This window comes from Trachymyrmex cornetzi, unplaced genomic scaffold (assembly GCF_001594075.2).
Source record: "Trachymyrmex cornetzi isolate Tcor2-1 unplaced genomic scaffold, Tcor1.1 scaffold1002, whole genome shotgun sequence".
Taxonomy (NCBI): domain Eukaryota; kingdom Metazoa; phylum Arthropoda; class Insecta; order Hymenoptera; family Formicidae; genus Trachymyrmex; species Trachymyrmex cornetzi.
The window spans coordinates 447,696-468,842 of record NW_017295547.1 but is presented as its reverse complement, the minus strand read 5'-3'; the positions used below and the strand labels follow the sequence as shown (position 1 = coordinate 468,842).

The 21,147-nt window shown below is 33.8% G+C and overlaps 5 protein-coding genes across 8 annotated transcripts in view; 2 read left to right on the top strand and 3 right to left on the bottom strand.

The window, feature by feature from the left end:
• The window catches only part of RpL28 (ribosomal protein L28), an 18,479-nt gene extending 2,961 nt beyond the window's left edge, over positions 1 to 15,518 (bottom strand). The window contains exons 1-2 of the mRNA XM_018501861.1: positions 15,508 to 15,518; positions 1,544 to 1,546 (exon numbers count right to left, since the gene is read on the bottom strand). The gene's annotated coding sequence lies outside the window, so the exon portion shown is untranslated. The remainder of the gene's footprint in view (positions 1 to 1,543; positions 1,547 to 15,507) is intronic.
• Samtor (S-adenosylmethionine sensor upstream of TORC1) lies at positions 1,442 to 3,208 on the bottom strand. The gene is made up of 3 exons (XM_018522368.1): positions 3,008 to 3,208; positions 2,477 to 2,647; positions 1,442 to 2,362 (listed from the first exon to the last, which is right to left on the bottom strand). The coding sequence occupies exons 2-3, from the start codon at positions 2,606 to 2,608 to the stop codon at positions 1,442 to 1,444; spliced, it is 1,053 nt and encodes a 350-aa protein (XP_018377870.1). The 5' UTR covers positions 2,609 to 2,647; positions 3,008 to 3,208.
• On the top strand, positions 2,800 to 6,935 carry Grip75 (gamma-tubulin complex component 4). Of its 2 annotated transcripts, XM_018523107.1 has the most exons (9): positions 2,800 to 3,133; positions 3,996 to 4,113; positions 4,196 to 4,389; positions 4,803 to 4,897; positions 4,961 to 5,277; positions 5,390 to 5,860; positions 5,929 to 6,106; positions 6,186 to 6,408; positions 6,555 to 6,935. In XM_018523107.1, exons 1-9 carry the CDS (start codon positions 3,065 to 3,067, stop codon positions 6,801 to 6,803), a joined length of 1,914 nt encoding a protein of 637 aa, XP_018378609.1. In that variant the 5' UTR covers positions 2,800 to 3,064; the 3' UTR covers positions 6,804 to 6,935. The 2 variants fall into 2 exon arrangements, with proteins under 2 accessions (XP_018378609.1, XP_018357326.1); XM_018501824.1 differs by lacking the exons at positions 3,996 to 4,113; positions 4,196 to 4,389.
• Positions 7,701 to 11,602, bottom strand: Use1 (Vesicle transport protein Use1). 2 transcript variants are annotated; one of them, XM_018501846.1, is made up of 5 exons: positions 11,169 to 11,602; positions 10,754 to 10,803; positions 9,360 to 9,598; positions 8,160 to 8,486; positions 7,701 to 7,983 (listed from the first exon to the last, which is right to left on the bottom strand). In XM_018501846.1, exons 1-5 carry the CDS (start codon positions 11,337 to 11,339, stop codon positions 7,943 to 7,945), a joined length of 828 nt encoding a protein of 275 aa, XP_018357348.1. In that variant the 5' UTR covers positions 11,340 to 11,602; the 3' UTR covers positions 7,701 to 7,942. The 2 variants fall into 2 exon arrangements, with proteins under 2 accessions (XP_018357348.1, XP_018357354.1); XM_018501852.1 differs by lacking the exon at positions 7,701 to 7,983 and adding an exon at positions 8,032 to 8,120 and having other exon boundaries at positions 8,200 to 8,486.
• Positions 11,768 to 21,127, top strand: CD98hc (CD98 heavy chain). 2 transcript variants are annotated; one of them, XM_018501828.1, is made up of 10 exons: positions 11,768 to 11,987; positions 17,033 to 17,411; positions 17,507 to 17,757; positions 17,840 to 17,965; positions 18,041 to 18,267; positions 18,338 to 18,518; positions 18,844 to 19,070; positions 19,849 to 19,854; positions 20,626 to 20,775; positions 20,872 to 21,127. In XM_018501828.1, the coding sequence occupies exons 1-10, from the start codon at positions 11,880 to 11,882 to the stop codon at positions 20,951 to 20,953; spliced, it is 1,737 nt and encodes a 578-aa protein (XP_018357330.1). In that variant the 5' UTR covers positions 11,768 to 11,879; the 3' UTR covers positions 20,954 to 21,127. The 2 variants fall into 2 exon arrangements, with proteins under 2 accessions (XP_018357330.1, XP_018357338.1); XM_018501836.1 differs by lacking the exon at positions 19,849 to 19,854 and having other exon boundaries at positions 11,769 to 11,987.
• The last annotated feature ends 20 nt before the right edge of the window (positions 21,128 to 21,147 follow it).

The following is a 21,147-nucleotide window of genomic DNA, read 5'->3' as shown; positions in this document are numbered from 1 at the left end:
CCCGACTGCCAACTCTGACTACCGACTAATAATGGACCAATCACATTGAATCAGTCTCATTGTAATTGGTCCATTATTGGTCGGCAATCAGAGTTGGCAGTCGGCTTGCAGAGTCGATAGTCTGATACGGGCTTTAGTCCGGATCTACAATAGGTGTTTTATGCCTTATGCCGTAAGAAACTGACCAATTAGTCCGGATCTACAATAGGTGTTTTATGCCTTATGCCGTAAGAAACTGACCATTTAGAGTCGAATCCGAGAAGAATAAACGACTGTGATTCGCCCATTTCTTATGGCTTAAGGCTTAAAACCCTATTGTAGATCCGGGTAAGTCCGATGTCCACGATGCTAGAAATCGGTCCGAGATGTCGGACAGAGAAAAAATTAACAAATCACATTTGAACAATTTGATCACATGACCATTGCGATTGGTCAATGCTTTCTTCATCCGAGATTTCGAACCGATTTCTAGCATCGTGGATACAAGGCTTTACAGTCGAATCCGAGAAAAATAAGCGACTGTGATTCGCCCATTTCTTATGGCTTAATGCTTAAAACCCTATTGTAGATCCGGAGTTAGGGCCACTTTCACCATCGTCGGTTTACTTAACCAGTCTAGTAACTGTAATGAAATAGAAAGAGATAGAAATAGTTCTATCTCTTTTTATTTCAATACAGTTACTAGGCTGGTTAAGTAAACCGACACTGGTGAAAGTGGCCCTTAGTGACTCGACCAGACTCCGAGCCAATGGTCTGTTCTGTTTAGCTGCAAAAGAAGAGCTAAATTGTGCAAGAACTGCAGGTAAAAAGAACAGACCATTGACTCGTAGTCGGATCGAATCGATAAATGAATACTCTATAAGAGCTTATTGAACTATAGACAATTAGATCGAAAATGGCGGTCGAAATAGCCGATGGCTCGCTTGCAGCAGAATCAACTGTTGCGGTGCAGATCCTTGTGCGCTCGTTGCTATTGGTGTATTCTTCTAGATCATCCAATAGTAGCGAACACTCACTGATCCGCTCCGCAACAATTGATTCAAAGCCCCTACTCTTGAAAAGTATTGCAAACGAAAAACTAGGAAAATGCTATAGTATATGTGATACATACTGTAGTATTTCTTTAGTTTTTCAAATACGACACTTTTCGAAAATAGGGGCACTGCTGAACACGACCAATAGGAAAGTTGGTCAACGTTTCGGCTCCTATAAGAGAATTGCGCTACTTCGGTGTATCTAGAGTTTCAACCCTTTGATCTAATTTTTATGTTTTACAATTTATCTGACTAATAAATAGGTAATAAATGTGAAAATATTAAAATTTTAGGCGTTTTCTATATATATATATATATATATATATATATATATATATAATGTTTTATTTAACATCAACAAAAATAAAATTGCCAACAAAATACAAATAAGTATAAACATTATTATGTTATGTTGATGCTTCGTTATTAAATGGTAATTCAGAAAAAGCACTCGCTATATCAGTTTCCTCATATTCATTCAATTTCTCTCGTTCTTCCTTAGAGCGGACGGTCTGAAAATCCTGCGGAATAAAAATCTTTGTCTCGGACAAATATTTCTTATCAGTCTCAAAAAAACGATGCAACTTGGACCACCGTATCGCTACGTCTTTGTACACGCACTTTCTGAACACCAAGCAGTGAATGTGACGTAGTTTCTCATACTTTATTCTCATGAATCCTATTTTGCTCAGCGTGTACCTCCAAGATTTCATCAATCTCGCATTTGCACCAACGTGTTTCGAGTCTGGACTCACAATAATCAGGATGCCACCACTCTTTAATACGTCGTATGCTTTCCTGCAGCAGATGTATCTCTGTTTTGGACATGGGAGATATTCCAACAATAGGGAAAATACCACAGAGTCAAAGAAATTCGTGGGCAATTGACAAATCTCCTGCATGTCTCGTGAGAGAATTTTTTCCTTTCCGATCACAATGTTCAAAAAATCGCATCGATAGACTCCTACCGTGGGAATTAGATCTATCGCAGTTACATCAAACGCATTGTCGATACTTATAGGATTGTAACAACTTCCTACATCTAAAAGCGATATTCTTCGTTCATAAAAATTTTGTAAACCGTTTTCCATATGGCTTGGATCTTTCTCGCACGTTGCACTTTCACTGTACGATTTTGCTGAAAAAAAAGTCATTTTAGCGTTTATCTCCTGCTCTTTCTTATCATATTTTTCTCTACCACCATTGTAAAAGTATTCTTTGCATTGAGTTTTTATCCATTCTATTCTACAGAATGTTCCGTTTCTCAAATCTGAATTACTGTCCACCCAGCACTTAGTGGCCAATTTCTGCATGGATATAGCATATCTCTGAAATAATATTGAAATAACACGAAATTATGCAATTAAATATATTCTGACTTGTATTACTCCCTCTGAACGGACAAAATTTAACCATATGAGCAATAAAAATTTAAAGCAAACCTGCAGAACATCATTTCGCGCCAAATGGCGTTTCCATGCCATCTCGGCGCCATATTGGTGACACTCGGCGCGCAACAGAGCATGAGTTTCCTTCACGATGTCAGCTAGACGTTTATGCTCCTCTGTCGTCATTCGATTAATAAGAGTACTTTCGTCCTTTTTCCAGATATTCTAAATAATGAAAATACGATATCTAGCCAGTAATCTGATTGACGGTTGCTCGGTTCTATTTCAGCCAATTACAATGGATTCACTACATCGTGATTGGAACATGTTGGAGCATGCGACGCGAATAAATTTGAACTGACTTTGAAGATGCTGAGTGCAAAAAGTGCAAATACGCGAACAAATCTCTTGTATCGATATGACAGGTTTCGTAACCTCAACTAGCAAACTTCTACGATCAATATTTCGATTCGCAGGACAGAACGATCCTTTTTTCCGTCAAATTCGTTTGTTTCGGATAAAAACGCGTAGAATAAGTATAGTTTCATTGATTTTCGAGCCGACGTCGCTAAACTGAATAATTACCTTAAATGTGGAATTAATACATCTCTTATCATTTACTTGATGTCTAATATTTAAAAAATGTTGCACGAGATTTTATTGTCACTTTGGGGATGTTCAACCAACGCATCGCAGATGATAGAAACAGATGTGAGTACATATCTCAATCAATGAAGAGTATTATACATTTAAGCCTCTCTCCTGTTCAGTGTTCAGTGTGTTCACTCACCACTACTATTTCAAATTATGACGTCAGGTGCGAGAGGATTCGCAATAAAAATTTTTTCAAAATATAATAATATGAAAATACGTATAAATGAAATAATACTTAGTAATCGATAGAACTGTCTTGTAAAATATAAAAACTGAGATAAAAACAAAAATTTTTTGTTTTATTAATAAATCATATATCTTAAAATGAATTATACATACACTACATACAAAAATTAAAGGATCACTTAGTCTGTCCTCCAAAAATAGGTACTATTTAAGAGAAACTTCGTCAAAAATTATTATAACAAGGCTTTTAAAAAAGAATTTTAAAGCTCAAAGTCTCTATTTTCAATATCAGTAATTGGTATTTCGATCTGATTGATTTTTTATAAAGTTATGGAGATATAAATGAACATTCGTAAAATCTGAACAAATTCTGTTTACAGCGGTCGAAAGAGCGAATCTTTACCTTTAATCTTTTTGCATAGTGTATAATCAAAAACAAAATGAGCTATATGTTTACAGCTATGACAAACTATCAAAAATTATGTGATAATATATAGAAATATTTAATTTTTTCTAAAAAGAAGATAGTTTTCGATAAACGGCTGTATCTCCTAATAAGTTTATTCTATCGTTAGAAAATGTCATTTTATTTAAAAAAATTTCTGTTCAAATATTTGCATTTTATTATATATTTTCTTGTTTCTGATGTTACAATCTAGTGGCAATTGTAACAGTGAGTGAACAGATGTCTTAAATATTATCTTTACGTACTTCTCATCAATCTCTCTTCTAGTCTATAGATCTTGACAAGTATTTACATCCTGGAGAACAGGCGCTACTTAATAAAATATTAGATTTTGTGAAGAAGTGTAACGTCATACGAAATTTTATATACAGCAAAAATACAAAAGGTTTGATGAGAAATTTGATGAAACATTTTATGCAATTGACATAATTGTCTCATGATCAATTTAACCATTTTGTGTTTTATAGAATCTATAACTCCTGGTCTTTATATACATGCTCTTTTCGATGGAATGGATCAAGCACTAGAGCCATTTCGTAAAGAAATAATTGAATTGGAGAATACAGTCTTAAACGACAATCATACTCCGCTGTCATTAATTCTGTGCAGCATTGAAAAATACACTTGTCTATTTTCCGTATTACATTCTATCATTCGTGAGGTCATTATACATTTCTTCAAGAAAGATATTTTACATTAGTTGGTTTCAGTATAATTCAATTTTTTTTCAGATCAATGTATGTGTTTTCTCCATTACAATTGTATTTGCTGTTTTATATGTGCAGAATATTTTTTTTATTTGGAATATTTTCAACTTTAGGGAGTTATATGGTACATTTAAATCTAGACTTTAGAGGAATTTTCTTTTCTATTATAGCTTTATATTATCTTGCTTGTTTTAGTAAATACTAAATATATATTGTATATAATTCTAAATGTATAGAATAATAATTAAAATGACACACAGTATTTTTGTGATTAAATGTATATTGAATCCAACAACTGCTATTATGAAATATTATAATTTGTGTGCTGACACAGAAAGATGTTATCAACTGACTTTTTTCATTTTAGATTCGTACACAGAAATTTCATGGTTGTAAATTGTTGCAATGCTTACATCAGCATATGCATACCGGCATACCCGAGATCAACGTCACTCTAGAATTGTAAGAGATTTATAATGAAATTTGACACTGTTTGCCTTATGATACTTGTCTACTCGCTTTTAGGATGGCCAATTCTGTTCATATTGTTTTTTATAAGCATTTAACAAGCTGGCTCTTATATGGGCATCTAGAAGATCCTCACAGGGAATTTTTTATACAAAAAATATCGGATTGCGAGAAAGTTTTGATGCACGAGGATGGGAAGAACAACATTGATGCACGTGAATCAATAAATAATAAAAAGATTGATGTTGATATGTGGGACTACAATGTACAGATAGACATGCTTCCATCTTACATCAAGCCATCGTTGGCAAATAAAATCTTGACCATCGGTCAGACTGTCATTATGTTCGGAAATGATCCCAGACAGAAAAAAGGTAAAAAAATTGTAACTTTTGATTACCTAAAAAGGAAAATACCTTGTTATAATTATTTTATAAGCAAATAAGTGCAATCATGCAATAATTATGAAGAGCTAAATGTCTTTAGATTTCAGCACGATACCCAGAACAGAAAATTCCGTATGGGGTGACAAAGAGTACAAGTACTTCAGGAAACTTCAGAATCTCCAGGCAAAATCAATCTTCAACATTGTTGAGTTCGATCGCACGATCAATGAATTGAAACAGTGTGTGACCGAACTTTTGTGGCATGTTGCCGTTGAAGAGGCACAGCTGATGCAACAACTCAGGCTGGTAAAAGAGTTCTTCCTGATGGGACGCGGTGATCTTTTCTTAGAATTAATCAAGCTCACGACGCACATTCTGAATAAGGCACCAACAAGTCATACGTCCAGAGACATTAATCTTGCGTTTCAAATGGCACTGAGAAAGATACACCTTAACGATGAAAGCGCTATCGACAGCTTTAATTTCGTGGTGCCTATGCTACCTTCTGAGAACGAGGACGCTAACACGGATGCCACTGATCTCTTTGATAACGAAAAGCAAGATCCTAATGGTACATATTTGCGTCGCAAGATTTTTATAAAATATTCAAATATAAGACGAACAAATTTTTTATTTTAGAGAAACGTGGATGGGGCATGATCACATTGAAGTACAAGGTTGTCTGGCCACTGCATCTGTTGTTTAATCCGGTAGCGTTAAACGATTACAATACGTTATTTCGCTTTCTGTTGAGAGTTAAGAAGACCCAGATAGAGTTGTGGAATCTCTGGAGTGAACACATGCATCACAAAGACTTGTAAATATATTTTTATTTATTATAAGATAAGTAATATTTTTGCTATCCAAAATTACGATAACAAAATGTACATTCGCAGTGACATCGGCGTGATCCAATTAAGAAATAATTTGATTTTTATCGTCGATAACTTGCAATATTATTTACAAGTGGATGTGGTGGAAAGTCAATACACTATAATGGAAGCGAATATGAAGAACACGCGAAATTTTGAAGATATACAAAAGGCACATTCGATGTTTCTGGCTAATGTTATGTCGCAAACTTTTTTGCTAGGCAGCGGAACAGGAAAAAAAAATCCCGTAAATTTCATTAGAATCATTTATAAAATTCAAACATTTTTTATACAAAATGTTGCAGGTTTGACGAATCATCTTTCGTAAATCATTCTTTGATTCATTTTGAACTCTGTTATTGTCATTCTGGTATTCATGAATATTTTTAACAGGTGAACAAGCTGATACACCTTTTACTACGACTGTGCGACGATTTCATCTTACAAGCATCCATGTGGGAAGTTGGTAATTTGCTCTTAACGGAAAAAGAAGAACTCAAAACATTATGCGAAACACTTGATAGCGTAATGGATTGGTTGACAAAAACATTGAATAGAGTACGTGCGCAACCTAGTGGCGAACACTTGGCTCGATTACTATTGAGATTAGATTTCAATAGATGGTTCAGTAAAAAGATTTGAAAAGATAAAAGGGATAAAATCAAGTAGTGAATTACATGTATATCGTTGTATAATGCTGAAATAGAACACAATGTTAAGTTTTTCTTTTTCGTAAAGATTGTATGATTGGAATATAATAATATTCAGTTAAGAATACATGCAAAATAACACTATTATTATTATTACTTTCCATTACAGCTATTTATGTAAAACAATTTAAAAAATGAGTTTTAACTAATTTAAAAGAAAAACATTCCACTCTGTTATTCTTTCTGTACAGGTTTTGTCATATATTTCAACTCTCTCTATTTTAAGTCTATATTTCTTCAAATTTACTTTTTCTGTATCATACAACTTGTACAATCAGTATAGTAATCATTAATATATATAATTTTCATATGACTTTGTTATGATAATATTCTTTTTACAAATCACTTGAATATTCATAAAGCGATCGTTTTAAGAAATGTCATTATCGTTGGACTAGAGAGAAACCTGAAAGACCATGCCAGCCTTTTTCCTGTTACCGTCGAAATCGCTCGTGCACTACTGCCTATACATTTTCTGACGCTGTCGATAAAATCGTATCGTCGAAAGTGAATGTGCTACATCCACAGGATAAAAGTGTGCCGACTATCCATATAGAGGGATAGTCGTCACGCTTCTATCCTGTGGATATTCAATAGGCATATATACCTTAAATGTATACATAGTAGAATTTTATTGAGTTTATAACAAAAATAACAAATTACTATGCATAAATAAACGATCTATGTAATACATGAACAATACATAAAGATTCATGTATATATATATATATATATATATATATATAAAAAGTAAAATTCCATTATTTACAATCATTAGAACCAAGGAATGTTTCAAGAAATACTTGGACATTATTATCAAATTGTGCATAACAAGATAAATTATATATAATAATGTTGGATGGAGTTGTAAATTGATGTATCGCTATTTTGTAATATATTTACCAGATTTTCAAGTGGTTTTAGGTGGCACAGGTGTTTTTACTAGCACACTTATGGCTATACAATTCTATCATCATAATATCAGTCCAATGACTCACATAGTCAGATGCATTGTAACACGTAGCCATCCATTTCAGTCGCGATTGCTAACACTTCAATATAGAAAATTACCTAAATCTTTTTTCTTGTCACTTTCATAAATAACACCATGTCTGAAATACATAAAAATATTAATGCAACTTAAATAACAATTCAGCAACTAATATTTTTATAACCTACTAGCAACAATATAACATCACATAACTTAGAAATTCGAGCAATAAATAAGGAAATTTCAGCCACACTGTCCCTAGAAAACATTTGTATAATTAACATATAAAATACTCACTAAAAAATACAACCAGAACGAAAGCTATCATAAGCCATACCCAGCACCTCCATTTTGAGTTCGTATGCTCTTCTAACTTCAGGGATTCCTTCTTTAAATTAATAGCATTTACATCAGTCAATTTGTCAGACATTTCCAGCGTGCCGATATCCTTTTTTATGATAGCACTAGCCGCTAATGCATGTTCCTTCATGGTGCCGGTCATGGAGAGCATATTCTCAGCAATCTTCTCCTGAATATTACGATTATACTTCAAAATAGCATCCAGATCTTCATCCTTGATATTAGAGCTCGATAATCTCTGTCGTACACCATCCTTATTTGCTTCTGTAACATATAACGAGATTTAATGTCGAGAATTATATGTAAAAATCTATCTTAGTTTTATAATTAACACGTTCTATACTGCATGGATCATCAATGATGTATGGTAGACTTTCTGTTCAGTAGCGTTTTTTCGTTATACAACCAGAAGCAACCACGGCTAAGGCTATCTTCGTCTTTTGATTTCTGAAGACGAAGATAGCCTTAGCTGTGGTAGCTTCTGGTGGGATAACGAAAAAACATCCCATATAGATGACACTGAGTTATGTTCAGATGAGAATCTGAACATAACTCAATGTCATCTATATATCATTCTATCCTTATTATTCACTGAATGTTAAACAAGGATAAAATAATACTTGAGTGACACTCGGGTGGAAATCTGATTGTATCCTTGTTTGATATTTTAATTATAAACAGAAAGAACATAGTTATAAAATAATTTTTTTATATAATAGATATGTAATTGTGATATATGATGCATATTGGTATATTAGGCCTTCTTTTTTATAATAATTTTTGTAATTTTTTTAACCATTATGAAATATATGTTATTTAATCCTCCGCAAACCAAATGGGGTGTGACATATCTTAGCAAAATAAATTTCTATAACTTTTTAGAAAGTACCGCGCATGTTACCGGTTTCATGCAACTGAAGAATGCGTTGTTACCAAATCATACTAAATTATAGTACATTTATGATAAAAGTACAGCATGGGGCATGAGATATATTCACATATGATCAATGTTAATTTTCTACCTGGTAGAGTGTTAACAAATATAACAAACAAAAATGCCACGGGTCATCGGTGAGCTACATAGCATAGTCAAGTCGCTTAAAATTGGCCCAGCATGAGATGTATCTAAATTATTACCTCTGTTGCTATGAAATAATTCTGCCCGTAATTCCCGATTGTATTTAGCAACAGTCTTCTGATGTATTTGCGTTGTAATATTTGTACTGGCGGAATTGTTAGTGGACACTGAATTTTTCGATAACAATTGTGCGGCAACTACTCTCTCCACTGGATTTGACAACTTCATTGCGTTTATGACTCCTTTTAGAAAATTTATCCGCTTCATGTAGCCCATCATGGTGTCCTTGGATGGTTTACTATAAATTCAACTTTTTAATGCTACACAAACATCTTTAATATTGTGAATATAATAATAGATATAATTTTTTAAATGTACAGGTTGTCTTAGACTTTGCACAAGTGCAGTTAACAATAAAATCCCCAAGTTATTTTAAAATGAAATCCAAATCTTGAGGCTAACAGTTTTCAAACGAGAAATGTTTAAAGTTTACCATTGAAATTACCGTATTCTTAAAAAATGTCACCTACCTTCTTACGAACCTTCTGCAGAAGGTTACATCAATATCAAGAATAAAACTGATATTTAGGAATATCTTCATTGAATGATGTACTACATCTGAATATGTGAATTTTGCACAATTTCAATAATCAACTTTAAATATTTCTTGTTTAAAAATTATTATAACTTTGACATTTTGGATTTTCGTTTCGAAATAATCTGTAGGCCTATTTTATAAATCTTAGTATCTCACACACCCACAATGTTATTATTGCTCAACAGTTCATTTAATATATATTAACTGTTGTTATGTTATAGAATACGTTTACAAAAGAGTTTCCTATTAATTATTGTCAAGTTTGAGGACATTCTGTATATTTAATGTGACCAGATATTTTTAAATCTAAAGCGGGAATGTTATTAAGCAGGAAGGGGAAGAAAAAATATATAGATGTAAAGAGTAACAATTTATTTTTAAAAAATAATGCAATTATTTGTAATTATGATTTAAAATTATGTGTTTTAACAAGATTAGTAAATCTTTAAAAAATATCTATATGAAATTCTCTCAGCTGAAATAATAATTGATTCTTGTTATTAATATTGCTTTTAAAATATAAACTCAAAGTAGAGTTTTTTCGTTATCCATATTTTGTTTATTTCAGAAAAAAACTTATTCAACTGCTGAAATACTTTTTGGAAGCAGTTCATATTGTATTTCATAATTTGAAAAGATTAATAAAATATTTTTGAATAAAATATTTTTGCTACTTTTTGCTAAAATCAAGATACTTAATATGTTTAATGAGATAGAGGAACAAACATTCCAAAAGCAAGACTGTCCTGTTGAAATCATTTGAAACATCTGGTCACATTATGTATATACTATAGTCTAATACGTAAGTATTAATAATAAATAATAAATATTATATTTTATAACTAAAACTATTACTTCGGTGAAGTCTGCAGTTTGTTCATCATGTCATCTAGAGAAAGTATATACTGAAACAAAGAATTTACATAAACAAAACTTGTATAATCCGTAAGTATTTATAGTGCAATATAAATATTATGTATGTAGTAAATTTTATGTGTTGTACTATTATAGATCATACATAAAATAAATTCCCATATTTTCTAAAACAAAATCAGTTCTAAAAATAACTCAACACACATATATAAGCATATGCTGATTCATAAAAAAAAATACTATAATAAATACTATAATTATCCATTGAAATTATCTTAATGTTACTTTTTACTTTAAGAAATTGTATGAAGTTATTCTCATCATAAAACTTTAACTGTAATGTATATTAAATAAAAACATGATAGAAACGTAGAAATATAAGAACTAGCTCGCGCACTTTTTCGAGCTTCCAGTCTTTGTGTGGATCATCCTTCGCTATTAATTCGCAGCGTGTTAGAAGTCGCTTGACGTTGATTTCCAGCCTGGTCATTTGAATCATTTGGCATATATTTGATTTGATGGACAAGAAAGCTTCGTACTCTACAATACTCCGTTTAACATATGTCATGTACAATGTTGCCAACTCGCTGACAGAACAAATCTCTAAATTAAGAATATAAGGTTTGTTTGCGTTACTTGAAATCCTCACAATTTTACTGTTTTAATTTCTTAAATTGTGAGTTACGCGTGGGATTACAGAATAGCCCTGCTGCACTTGTTCCGGATTCAGAAATAGAAAGAGAAGTACGGACACGATCCTATATGTGCACGTGAGGTCTGTGCCCTGTGGCGGCACTACACTTACACCGTAAACGGCTCGACCCGGTTTGACCGGCTATCGATAATTAGAACTCCAGATCACCACTGAGGGAGTTGGTTTCGTCGGGCCGACTGGGCGTTGGGCGAGCAGCCGCAACCCGCAACCCGCAACTGCCGCAAGCTGCAAGCAGCCGGAGAAGCAGGGCGAGGCCATTGGCCAAAGGAGCAAAAAGAAAGAGAGAACGTTGATCAGTGACGATCGTGACGATCACGGATCAATAGCATTGGCACAGCGTAGCATAGCGCAGTAGTAACGAAAAGAATAGCAGCTGTACCGTCATCAGTCATCATGGGCAAACGGAATAGCGAGGATTTGGATCAGGATGTACAAGAGCGGATGCTTAAGGAGGATAACACCGCGAAAATTGCGACTGAGAAGGAAGAGAAGACCACCGAGGTGAGAATCTTCTTCGTGTCGATCGTCTCGCTTCTACGGTTTCGCGATCTCTGAGATTCTAATCTGGTAATTATTTAGAATATTTCCATCCGTTTTTCAATTTTGATGAAATTAGGTTTGACGCGTTTTTGTATGAAATGAATGCCCCTTGAACCGAGATATTAATCATTAAAGTTGACTTAAGGTTAGGAAATCTATCATAGCCATTAAAAAGACCCTTCTCTATTCTTACTATAGCTGGGTTTGCTTTGGCACTCGCAATACTTTAAGCGTCATTTCACCCTTGTTTATTAAATATTAAACAAGGACAATTGATGCTCACAAGCGCTACAAACGTCAAAGCGATCACAGCCTATGTGTGAAAAGATGCACTCGTGTGGAATCGTTGGTGGGTTTTCAATTCAATTTAGCACGCAAAGCAAAATTTAATTTTTAAAAATTGACTTTGATTTTGCAGGAACAGCGGGGCGGGAACCCCCCTTCGCATATATATTCTTATATTAATAGCTGCGTTCAACAGAATTTTTTGGTTTATTTTGCAATCGTTGTAAGTTTTTTTCGCGCTGATTGGATTATACTTTTAGCTTAGAGAGAATGATTCTATCTCAGCAGACAATCGTAAAACGATTGCACAAAGACTCCTGCCCATTGAGAAATAACAATGGAATCGACATCGAATCGATGTCGAAATCATCGAATTGACGTCGATTCGACATCGATTCCATTGCCATTTCTCACTGGGTGCTTTCCGAAGCACAGTGGGCTAGAAAACCCGAAAAACTGGCCAAAAGTCGAGTTCAAAATTTACTGTAACAATATTTCATGTGTCATAAGAATATCTCAGAGAATATATAAATGAACTGTATAATAAGGTTTTGGTAACAGGTTTCAAGGAATAACCGCTTGATTACAAAATACAGGTGATAATTTCACACCTATCTTTAAAATAAAAAATATTAAAACTATGAATATAAACTTTATAAATTAAATGTTTAAAAATCGTATTTGTTTTAAAAATGGACAAATAATAATGCTATACATTTATTTACTCTAAATATTAGCACTACTTTCTGTGGCAGAGCTATTTACGTATTGGATCCGTCATCTGTAATTTTAAAAATTGTAATGTCTAACTCGTAATCAACGACCCTGAGAAAAAGTTTTCATTAAAAATTTACTGGTTTTTGCATTTTCGGTTCGCCATTTTGAATTATGAAATTCTGACATCAGATTCGGAATTAGTGCGCGCGCGCGCGCGATCCAAAAAACCGTTATATATTTAATTTCTTAAAAATTAGACGATTATAGAAAATCGGCCGCCATTTTGGATCCACCATTTTGAATTTCTAAATTTTGAGTTCGGATTCGAAATCAGTGACCCCAAAAACCCTTAGATACCGAGTTTTATGCCAATCCATCAATATTTTGAATTTTGGCCGAGATTTCGGGTCGTCTGGCTCACTGTGCGAAGTTGTAAAAGGTGATGCAATGTCCGCGAAAATGGCGAAGCCCGCATATACGGGCGTTTGCGTTTAAGACGTCGGAACGCCGCACGAACGCGCGTCGGGATGAACGGGTCATCCAAAACCGCGGGACAGCTGTATGTTTATCAAGGCACCGTCTAAGTCGGCAACGCTTTAAAAAATATACAAGATAAAAGCACCCGAGCCAAGATGCGTCCGCCGCGGACAAATGGTTCTTCAGAACTCTTCTTATCTTACATGTATTATGTACATACATATATACTTTACGATGTCTGCATTCCCTCCCCCCCCCCTCCCCCCGTGTTGGCGTGGAGGAGGAAGGAGAGATACGAAATTTTCCGCAATCGTAAAATACAGGGTGGGCCATCTATTGGTACGTTTTTACAGAGTTAATGAAAAACGATTTCGTTCATGTGGCTCCCTCTAAAAAAAATTAATAAAAAATATCAATGTATGCTCATTTGATCGCATTTTTAAAAACGTACCAATAGATGGCCCACCCTGTACATGTATGTGCGAAAATTTTTCGTCCCACTTCCTCCGTAAAACCAAAAGCAAATTTTTAAAATTAAATCTTTGCATGCCAAGTTGAAAACCCACGAATAATTCCAAACGAGTGTACAACTTTTCACACTTGACAAGGACAAGAGAAAAGGATCTTTTTCATGGCTGTTATAATTTTCCTAATTTGAACAGTTATCAATTTTAATAGTTATTAATTTTAGATTAATGTCGGTTTACGGGGTAGATCGACACCACGATACTTCTTTCTGCTAGATGCTTTCGTTTCATGCAAAAAACGCATCGAATGAGCCTAATAAAAATTGAAGTGGCGGGAGTGTTCTGAATAATTACCTTTCCCTCCTTCCTCTCCCTCTCTCATTTCGCATATATGTATAATACACATGTAATAAACAACTGATCGTAACGAGTTCATCCCTTGTCAGTGCTCATGTCACTTGGTCGCCCCTGCTTATTTTCTGTACTCGTTCCATAATTCACTGTTTTTCCTTATAATTTAAAAACTACGCATCGGATAAAATGGTAAAGAAATCGGCAATATCGTCTTAGACCTTTGTCAGGAATACAGTGTTTCAATATCAAACATCCTATTATGGTTGCATTCTCTTATTCACTGTTAGTCAAGGGGTTCAAACTTTCTCTTGGAAAAATTGGGATAAATTTTGCGCCTGCTGCACTTGACGCAGACAAGACGCTCCAAGGCTCATACAGCATGGATTCCGTTTGTTGCCCGTGCGGAGAGTTAACTAGTGCGATTACGGCTTCTCGGAATGAACTTTCTGCACGGGCTACAAACGGAATCCACAGAATCAGCTATGACCAACTATGTTGGGACCTGGGAGATATCTTAATTTTAAGTCTCAACAACCTTTTTCACAAAAGAAAGGCATCGTTTTGGAATGGGGGGTGGACAGAGTTTTTTTGTTTCACGTTCTGACTTTCATGACAAAAATATCTATTGTAAAACATGTGAGAATTTTTTTTACTGAACAATAACTATTCATTATACGGGATCTACGGTAAAAGTCATAGCAGTCGTAGGATTTTAAGTCGTAGAAAATTGACCAATCACAGTCGATTATTCTTCTCATATTCAATTGTGATTGGTTAGTTTTCTACAACTTAAGGTTTTACGATCTCTCTGACTTCTATTATAGACCTCGTATAAATCTTTTTTTTTTTTTAAGCTTATAACGAATTTGATTGAACGCACTAGTGCTCACTGGTGCATATAATTAAAGCCATTATACACTAATTTAAATTGAGTGTAAACGTAAAATGCAAATTTCAAATTATAAAATACATATTTTACTTAACAGAACAATAAAATTTGTTGAGGACTTGACGAGTTTAAGAGTTTTACTTGTTTTTATATTAATATTAAACACATCTTTACGTCAATTTATGTACAGTGGCTTTAATATGCATCAGTGAACACTGAGTATGACGAGTATGACCAATCGAATTTGCTATTAGTTTCATAAACTCGGTATTGTTTGTTCACGTAATCCGACGGGTGGTGCACTATCGTTTTGTCTATACGAGCTATAAACTTTTGTATTAGGGAAACATCTATGTTAGAAGACAGCTCTAATAATTGAAAAATTAATAAATTTTTTATTGTTTTTTATTTTAGTATGAAGTCCACTGCATCACCTCCCAATTGTGCGTCTACTTTAATCCTGTAAAAGGATTTTTTATTCCGTTAGTCAATTCAGAGATTTTTATAGAACTGTAATGGTTCGATAATTTGATCCAGCATCCCCTTAAGAAAATTCTCTATTCATCCCTCTGCGTACTTCTGAAGTTAGCCCGGATCCTCATACGGATAACAGCGCTTTGAACGCTGATTGGCGAAAAATATGGGTGATGGGAATAAATTTTACCCTCACATCTGGCTTTCCACCAATCAGAGTTTGGTGTCAAAGCACTGTTGTTTGTATGAGGATCCCGGTTTATCCTTCATATCTTTTCCCATAAGTTTTTGAAAAAATTTTTTCATGTTTTAAATAATTGTTATTACATTTAAACGTCTTAATTTTTTGAGACCATTCAGCGTGTCAATTGGTTAAGGGAAAATACATAATTAAAAATACGTAGCCTGGAGATTGACCACTAGAGTCTACGTGGCGGATTATATAGTGAAATGTAATTTGTAATGATTCCGATTTGTAATGATTTTAATTAGTGCGCTGAAGATAAAGGCTAGAATTGTAAGGTATTGGATGCTTTCTAGCAAGGACACAGTCAGACACTGTGTAACACAGTGAGTTTTTTCTTCCTTGTTTAACGTAAGCAAACAACAAGGATATAATATTTCACTGTGTTATACTGTGTCTGACTGTATTCTTGCTGAAAAGCACCAATTATATGTAAATGTAAAGCGCTAATATAGGTGCACAACGTAAAATGGGGAGCATTACGCGCACGCGTGATCGAAGACGGCCAAACCGTTGATAGCGTGCTCCAATAAGGGCCGGTTGTTCCATCTTCAGATAAACCATACTATGTAATTTATCTATTAGATAAAAGAGTGTAAAAGAGTAAAAGTAAATAAGAGAGTAAGAGAATAAGATAGTTGGAGTTTATTGAAAAGTCGAACAACCCAGCCTAAGTCCTATGCGGAATATTCGAGAATACTCGGAACACTATACGACAATTTAGAAGCATGAGAAATTCCATTACCGAACGTCAACCAATAAATACGTTTTGCGTGAATACGTGTCTGTGATATTTGCAAGATCTAATCCAATAAGTTATTATAGTTTTCTTTACCTACTTTAAGGGTAATAATTTTTAGAAATTTCAGATAACGCGAACAATCTAAATATTTATTATTGCATATATTTTTGTTTGTTATATTTATACTTGAAACTTTAAGGATCAGCTCTTTAATATTTTGAAAATCAGTTGCCATGTTAGTCTGATATATTGATAATTATATTATAAATTTTCTTTTGCTATATTTATAATTATATCATAACTTTTTTTTATGCTCTATTTGAATTATTTTATAATATACGTACGCTTCTTTGATAGGTGAAATTTATCTCGGAGAATGGCGATGCCAAAATCGATATTGAGGCGGTGAAGACAGTGCTCTCTGGAATGGGAAAAGAAGAATTGATGAAATTTGCAAACGATCCGTTCTGGGTCAGATTGAGATGGGCCTTGTTCATTGTCTTTTGGCTGATATGGGCAGCCATGTTAGCTGGTGCCATAGCCATCATTGTAATAGCGCCAAAGTGTTCTGCTCCTGAACCGAAAAAACTATGGGAGGAGAGCGCAATTATTGAGCTAGATGTCTCAGATGTTTTCAATAATGATTTGACAGAACTGGAACATACACTGAGCGATTTGAAAAACCAACATATCAGAGCTATTTCTCTCTCATCTCTGGTGAAGGAAAGCGCAAACGGTATGCACTCAAAAAAAAAGCCACACATATTTATCTTCCTAAGATATATTAATTGTAATCTTAATTATATTAATATTCTTATTTTTTCATGGTAGGAGAGGTCATAGATTTTAAGGCCATCAGACCAGAATTAGGAAACATCAGTGATTTGGGAAATATCATCAAGATAGCAAAGGAAAAAGATCAACAGATCTTCTTGGAGTTGGATCCTAACCATTCCTCCGTTGATCATCCGTGGTTTAAACAATCTGTAAAAAGGCAGGATCCATTCACGTCCTATTATGTTTGGGCCGATGGAATAACCAGCTCTAACAGCGGAAAAGAAAGACGCCCTCCGAATAATTGGGTTAGTTAAGCTTCTCTTTGACAAGTAATTCTCGAACACAGAAAAAGAATAACGGATATTAACTTAAAATATGCTTTTGTAGTTAAGTATATATGGTGAATCCGCGTGGGAATGGAATGAACAAAGAGGCCAATATTATCTTCATCAATTTAATAAATCGCAACCCGACTTGAATTATAACAATCCAGCAGTGGTGGCAGAATTTGGAGTAGGTTTTTTCGCATTCTACTTTAATCGATTTATCACGCCTTAATTTATATCTTATGTTCTATTTATTTTGAAGGATATCTTGACTCATTGGCTTAAATTAGGCATTAGTGGTTTTCGTTTGGCAAATACGCAATATTTAACGGAAGATCCGGATCTGCATGACGAATCCAGAAGTATTCTTCCCGTAGAACCGAACAATTACCAATCCCTGGTACACATTTATACACGCGATCGTTCAGAAAATGCTGCAGTGTTGTCAAAATGGCAAGAGATCGTTCGTAATGAAACTGCTGGCAAAGGGTATGCTTGTTCTTAATTTTGTAATTAGACATGTCATCAATATTTACTAACGTGATGCTGTTATTTATAGATTATTTGCATTGCAAGATGACATCCGTGCAGATATTTTGCAAGTTTACAACGATAAGACAACGATTGATCTACCGCAGAGTTCACATTTTCTCACTACTGCTAATGCGAGCATAAACGCGACGGATCTGCGTAGGAGCATATCACAATGGCTTGCGGTTACATCATGGCCTGCGTGGAACGTAAGTTAGAAATAACAAAATTAATTTTATCATATAATTTTAAAGATGTTCATAATCTTGATTGTATATTATAATTTAAAGTTGGATCGGATATACGTGTACACACACACACGCGCGCGCGCGCGCGCGCGCGCGCGCGCACACACACACACACACACACACACACACACACACAATTCACACCGAATTATTGAGGCATTAAAAGTCCAGACCATATAAGACTTTCATTTCTTAGTTGTATATTCATATTACAGTCTTAAAGATACTTTGTTTAATATTGTTTTAAGTCTTTGATTTTTTAAATATGTTTATATGTCAATCGCAGGTGAATGGCAAACAGCTTTCCTTGAGGCAACGCATGCCTAAAGAAGTCGCCGATAGTATCGTATTAATGACCATGTTATTACCGGGTACACCAATTCTTCGAATGGATGATGTCATGTCCGCGAAGGATGCTTTTGCGACCTTGTCAAGTGCCCGAAGTGGTCTAACGTTCCTCCACGGAAATATGACGCTCAGAATAGTAAACGGGACGGTCTTCGTATATACAAGGTAAATAATTTTTCTTTAAATTTAACAATTTATGTAAAAATTAATGTGTGCGGTAATGAGCATGTTCAAAAATTTACATACATTTTAATCAAATCGAAATACAAATAAATGAAAGTTAAATATTATATTCGCTAATCATTTTTAGAAGCGTTATGAGCAACAGAATAGTATATTATTAACTATCGACTGGAACCTTGAAAATGCTAATTGTTTCAACGTTGTTTATTAATCTTTTTTAATTTTATTTATACGTACGAAAGAACAGAGTATACACTTTATGTGCAAAACGAACAAAAGAAATAGGTTTTAATTGGATAATCGAATTCTTCTTCATGTAAAATACACAACACAATTGACTTATATTGAGTTACTCTTATTAAACTCAGACACAGTGAAAAAAATAAGGAATAAGAAATAACAGATTTAAATTTAAGAAATTGTGTATTCCGGTTATCTAGTTTCTAGTAGGTTGAAATCTGTTATTCCTTGTTTATTATTCCTTATTCCATTCATTGTGTTTAAATTCTTAAACGTCTTGACCCGTATTCTCAGTGCTTTTAGCGACATGTTTTGCTTAATTTGTATCTCGTATTGAGTAGTACGATTGTACAACTTCATAACAGACGGATAAAACTCTTCAACATTTTTTACATTAAATAGATATTGAATAGACTTAAAAATGCGGACTAACGAAAGTACTTTGCTCACATAATAAATATATTATAATAGACTAACTAAAGAACTTTCCTTGTTCCATGCTTTCTTATATGCGACATAGAAGTTGGTGAGTCCACACAGTATTAACGTATCGCAATTACACTTTGCTATAAAAACTTGACTGTAAGAATATAATAAAACTAATCAATGGCTATACACTACCGACAAAAAGTTTAAGACTATCCACACAACACGCAAAAGTTAAAAGTGTATATATACGTTATATATATGTATATTTATTTATTAGGATGATCCATCTTTTTTGACTTTTAAATTTTTTTCACGGAACCCTTTAGAATGATTACAATCCATAAAAAAGTAGTTCCTCCCTGTCACATTTCAGCTCGATCGGACAATGGGAATTCGTACAGATAGCTCGTTAAACATTTGAGTTCCCTTATATTGCACTATCAGCATTGATTTTTAAAGTGTATTTTCCATAAAAATTGACCTAAAGGATTTTCCTTTTTTTTTTAACATGTGTGTCTTGCTTTTCTGCATTATTTGAAACCTTATACGTCTCATTTAAACAATTAAGTGAAACACGATGTAAATTAGATCATAGATTGGTATTCATAATATTATATTTGATACCGTCTTATGTACTTAAGATGTCACAAATCAATCAGAAGGCCATATTAGCATCTTAGACGTTACTTAAGATAGTCTTTAAATAACAACGGACTATAAATACTGGTAAATTTAAAATTTTTGATCGGCAGTATACACGATTTCGCATATAACTTATATTTTATATTGTATATATTCTTCGACATATTTTGCTATACTCGATCAAAATACGAAAGTATATCAATAAATATGTAAATTTAATTTATAGGTTAAAAAGCGGCAATCCTGGATATCTCGTAGCGTATCAGACTGGGGAAGAACTAGCCACTATAAATTTATCCGGAATACCGCGGATATCGGAGGAAGTCAGTGTAGTTGCGCATAGTCCCAACTATGTTCAAAGTACGAAAGTTATGAAGTAAGTCTTTAAAAAAAATTTGTAAAAATCTATTTTATTATTTTATCTGTTCAATAAGTATTTCATTTTAATACCGGAACTTTATCGCTTTTGTAGGATGAAACTGCCGTCGGATGCTGTACCTATATCGCCAAAAAGCACACTGGTTTTAACATTTGTACCGAAAGAGGAATCATAATCACACACACAATTCAATTTATAATTAAATCAATCCAAAAAATAATTCAAATTATGAAAGTTATATATGATTGCGTTTTGCTTCAATATACGAGACTGATGGAAATAAAGCTGTATATCAAAAAGATGATGTGTGTAAAATTAAACTGCATTTAAATTTAAAAAACAATAAAAACTCGAGATCCTAGAAATGTG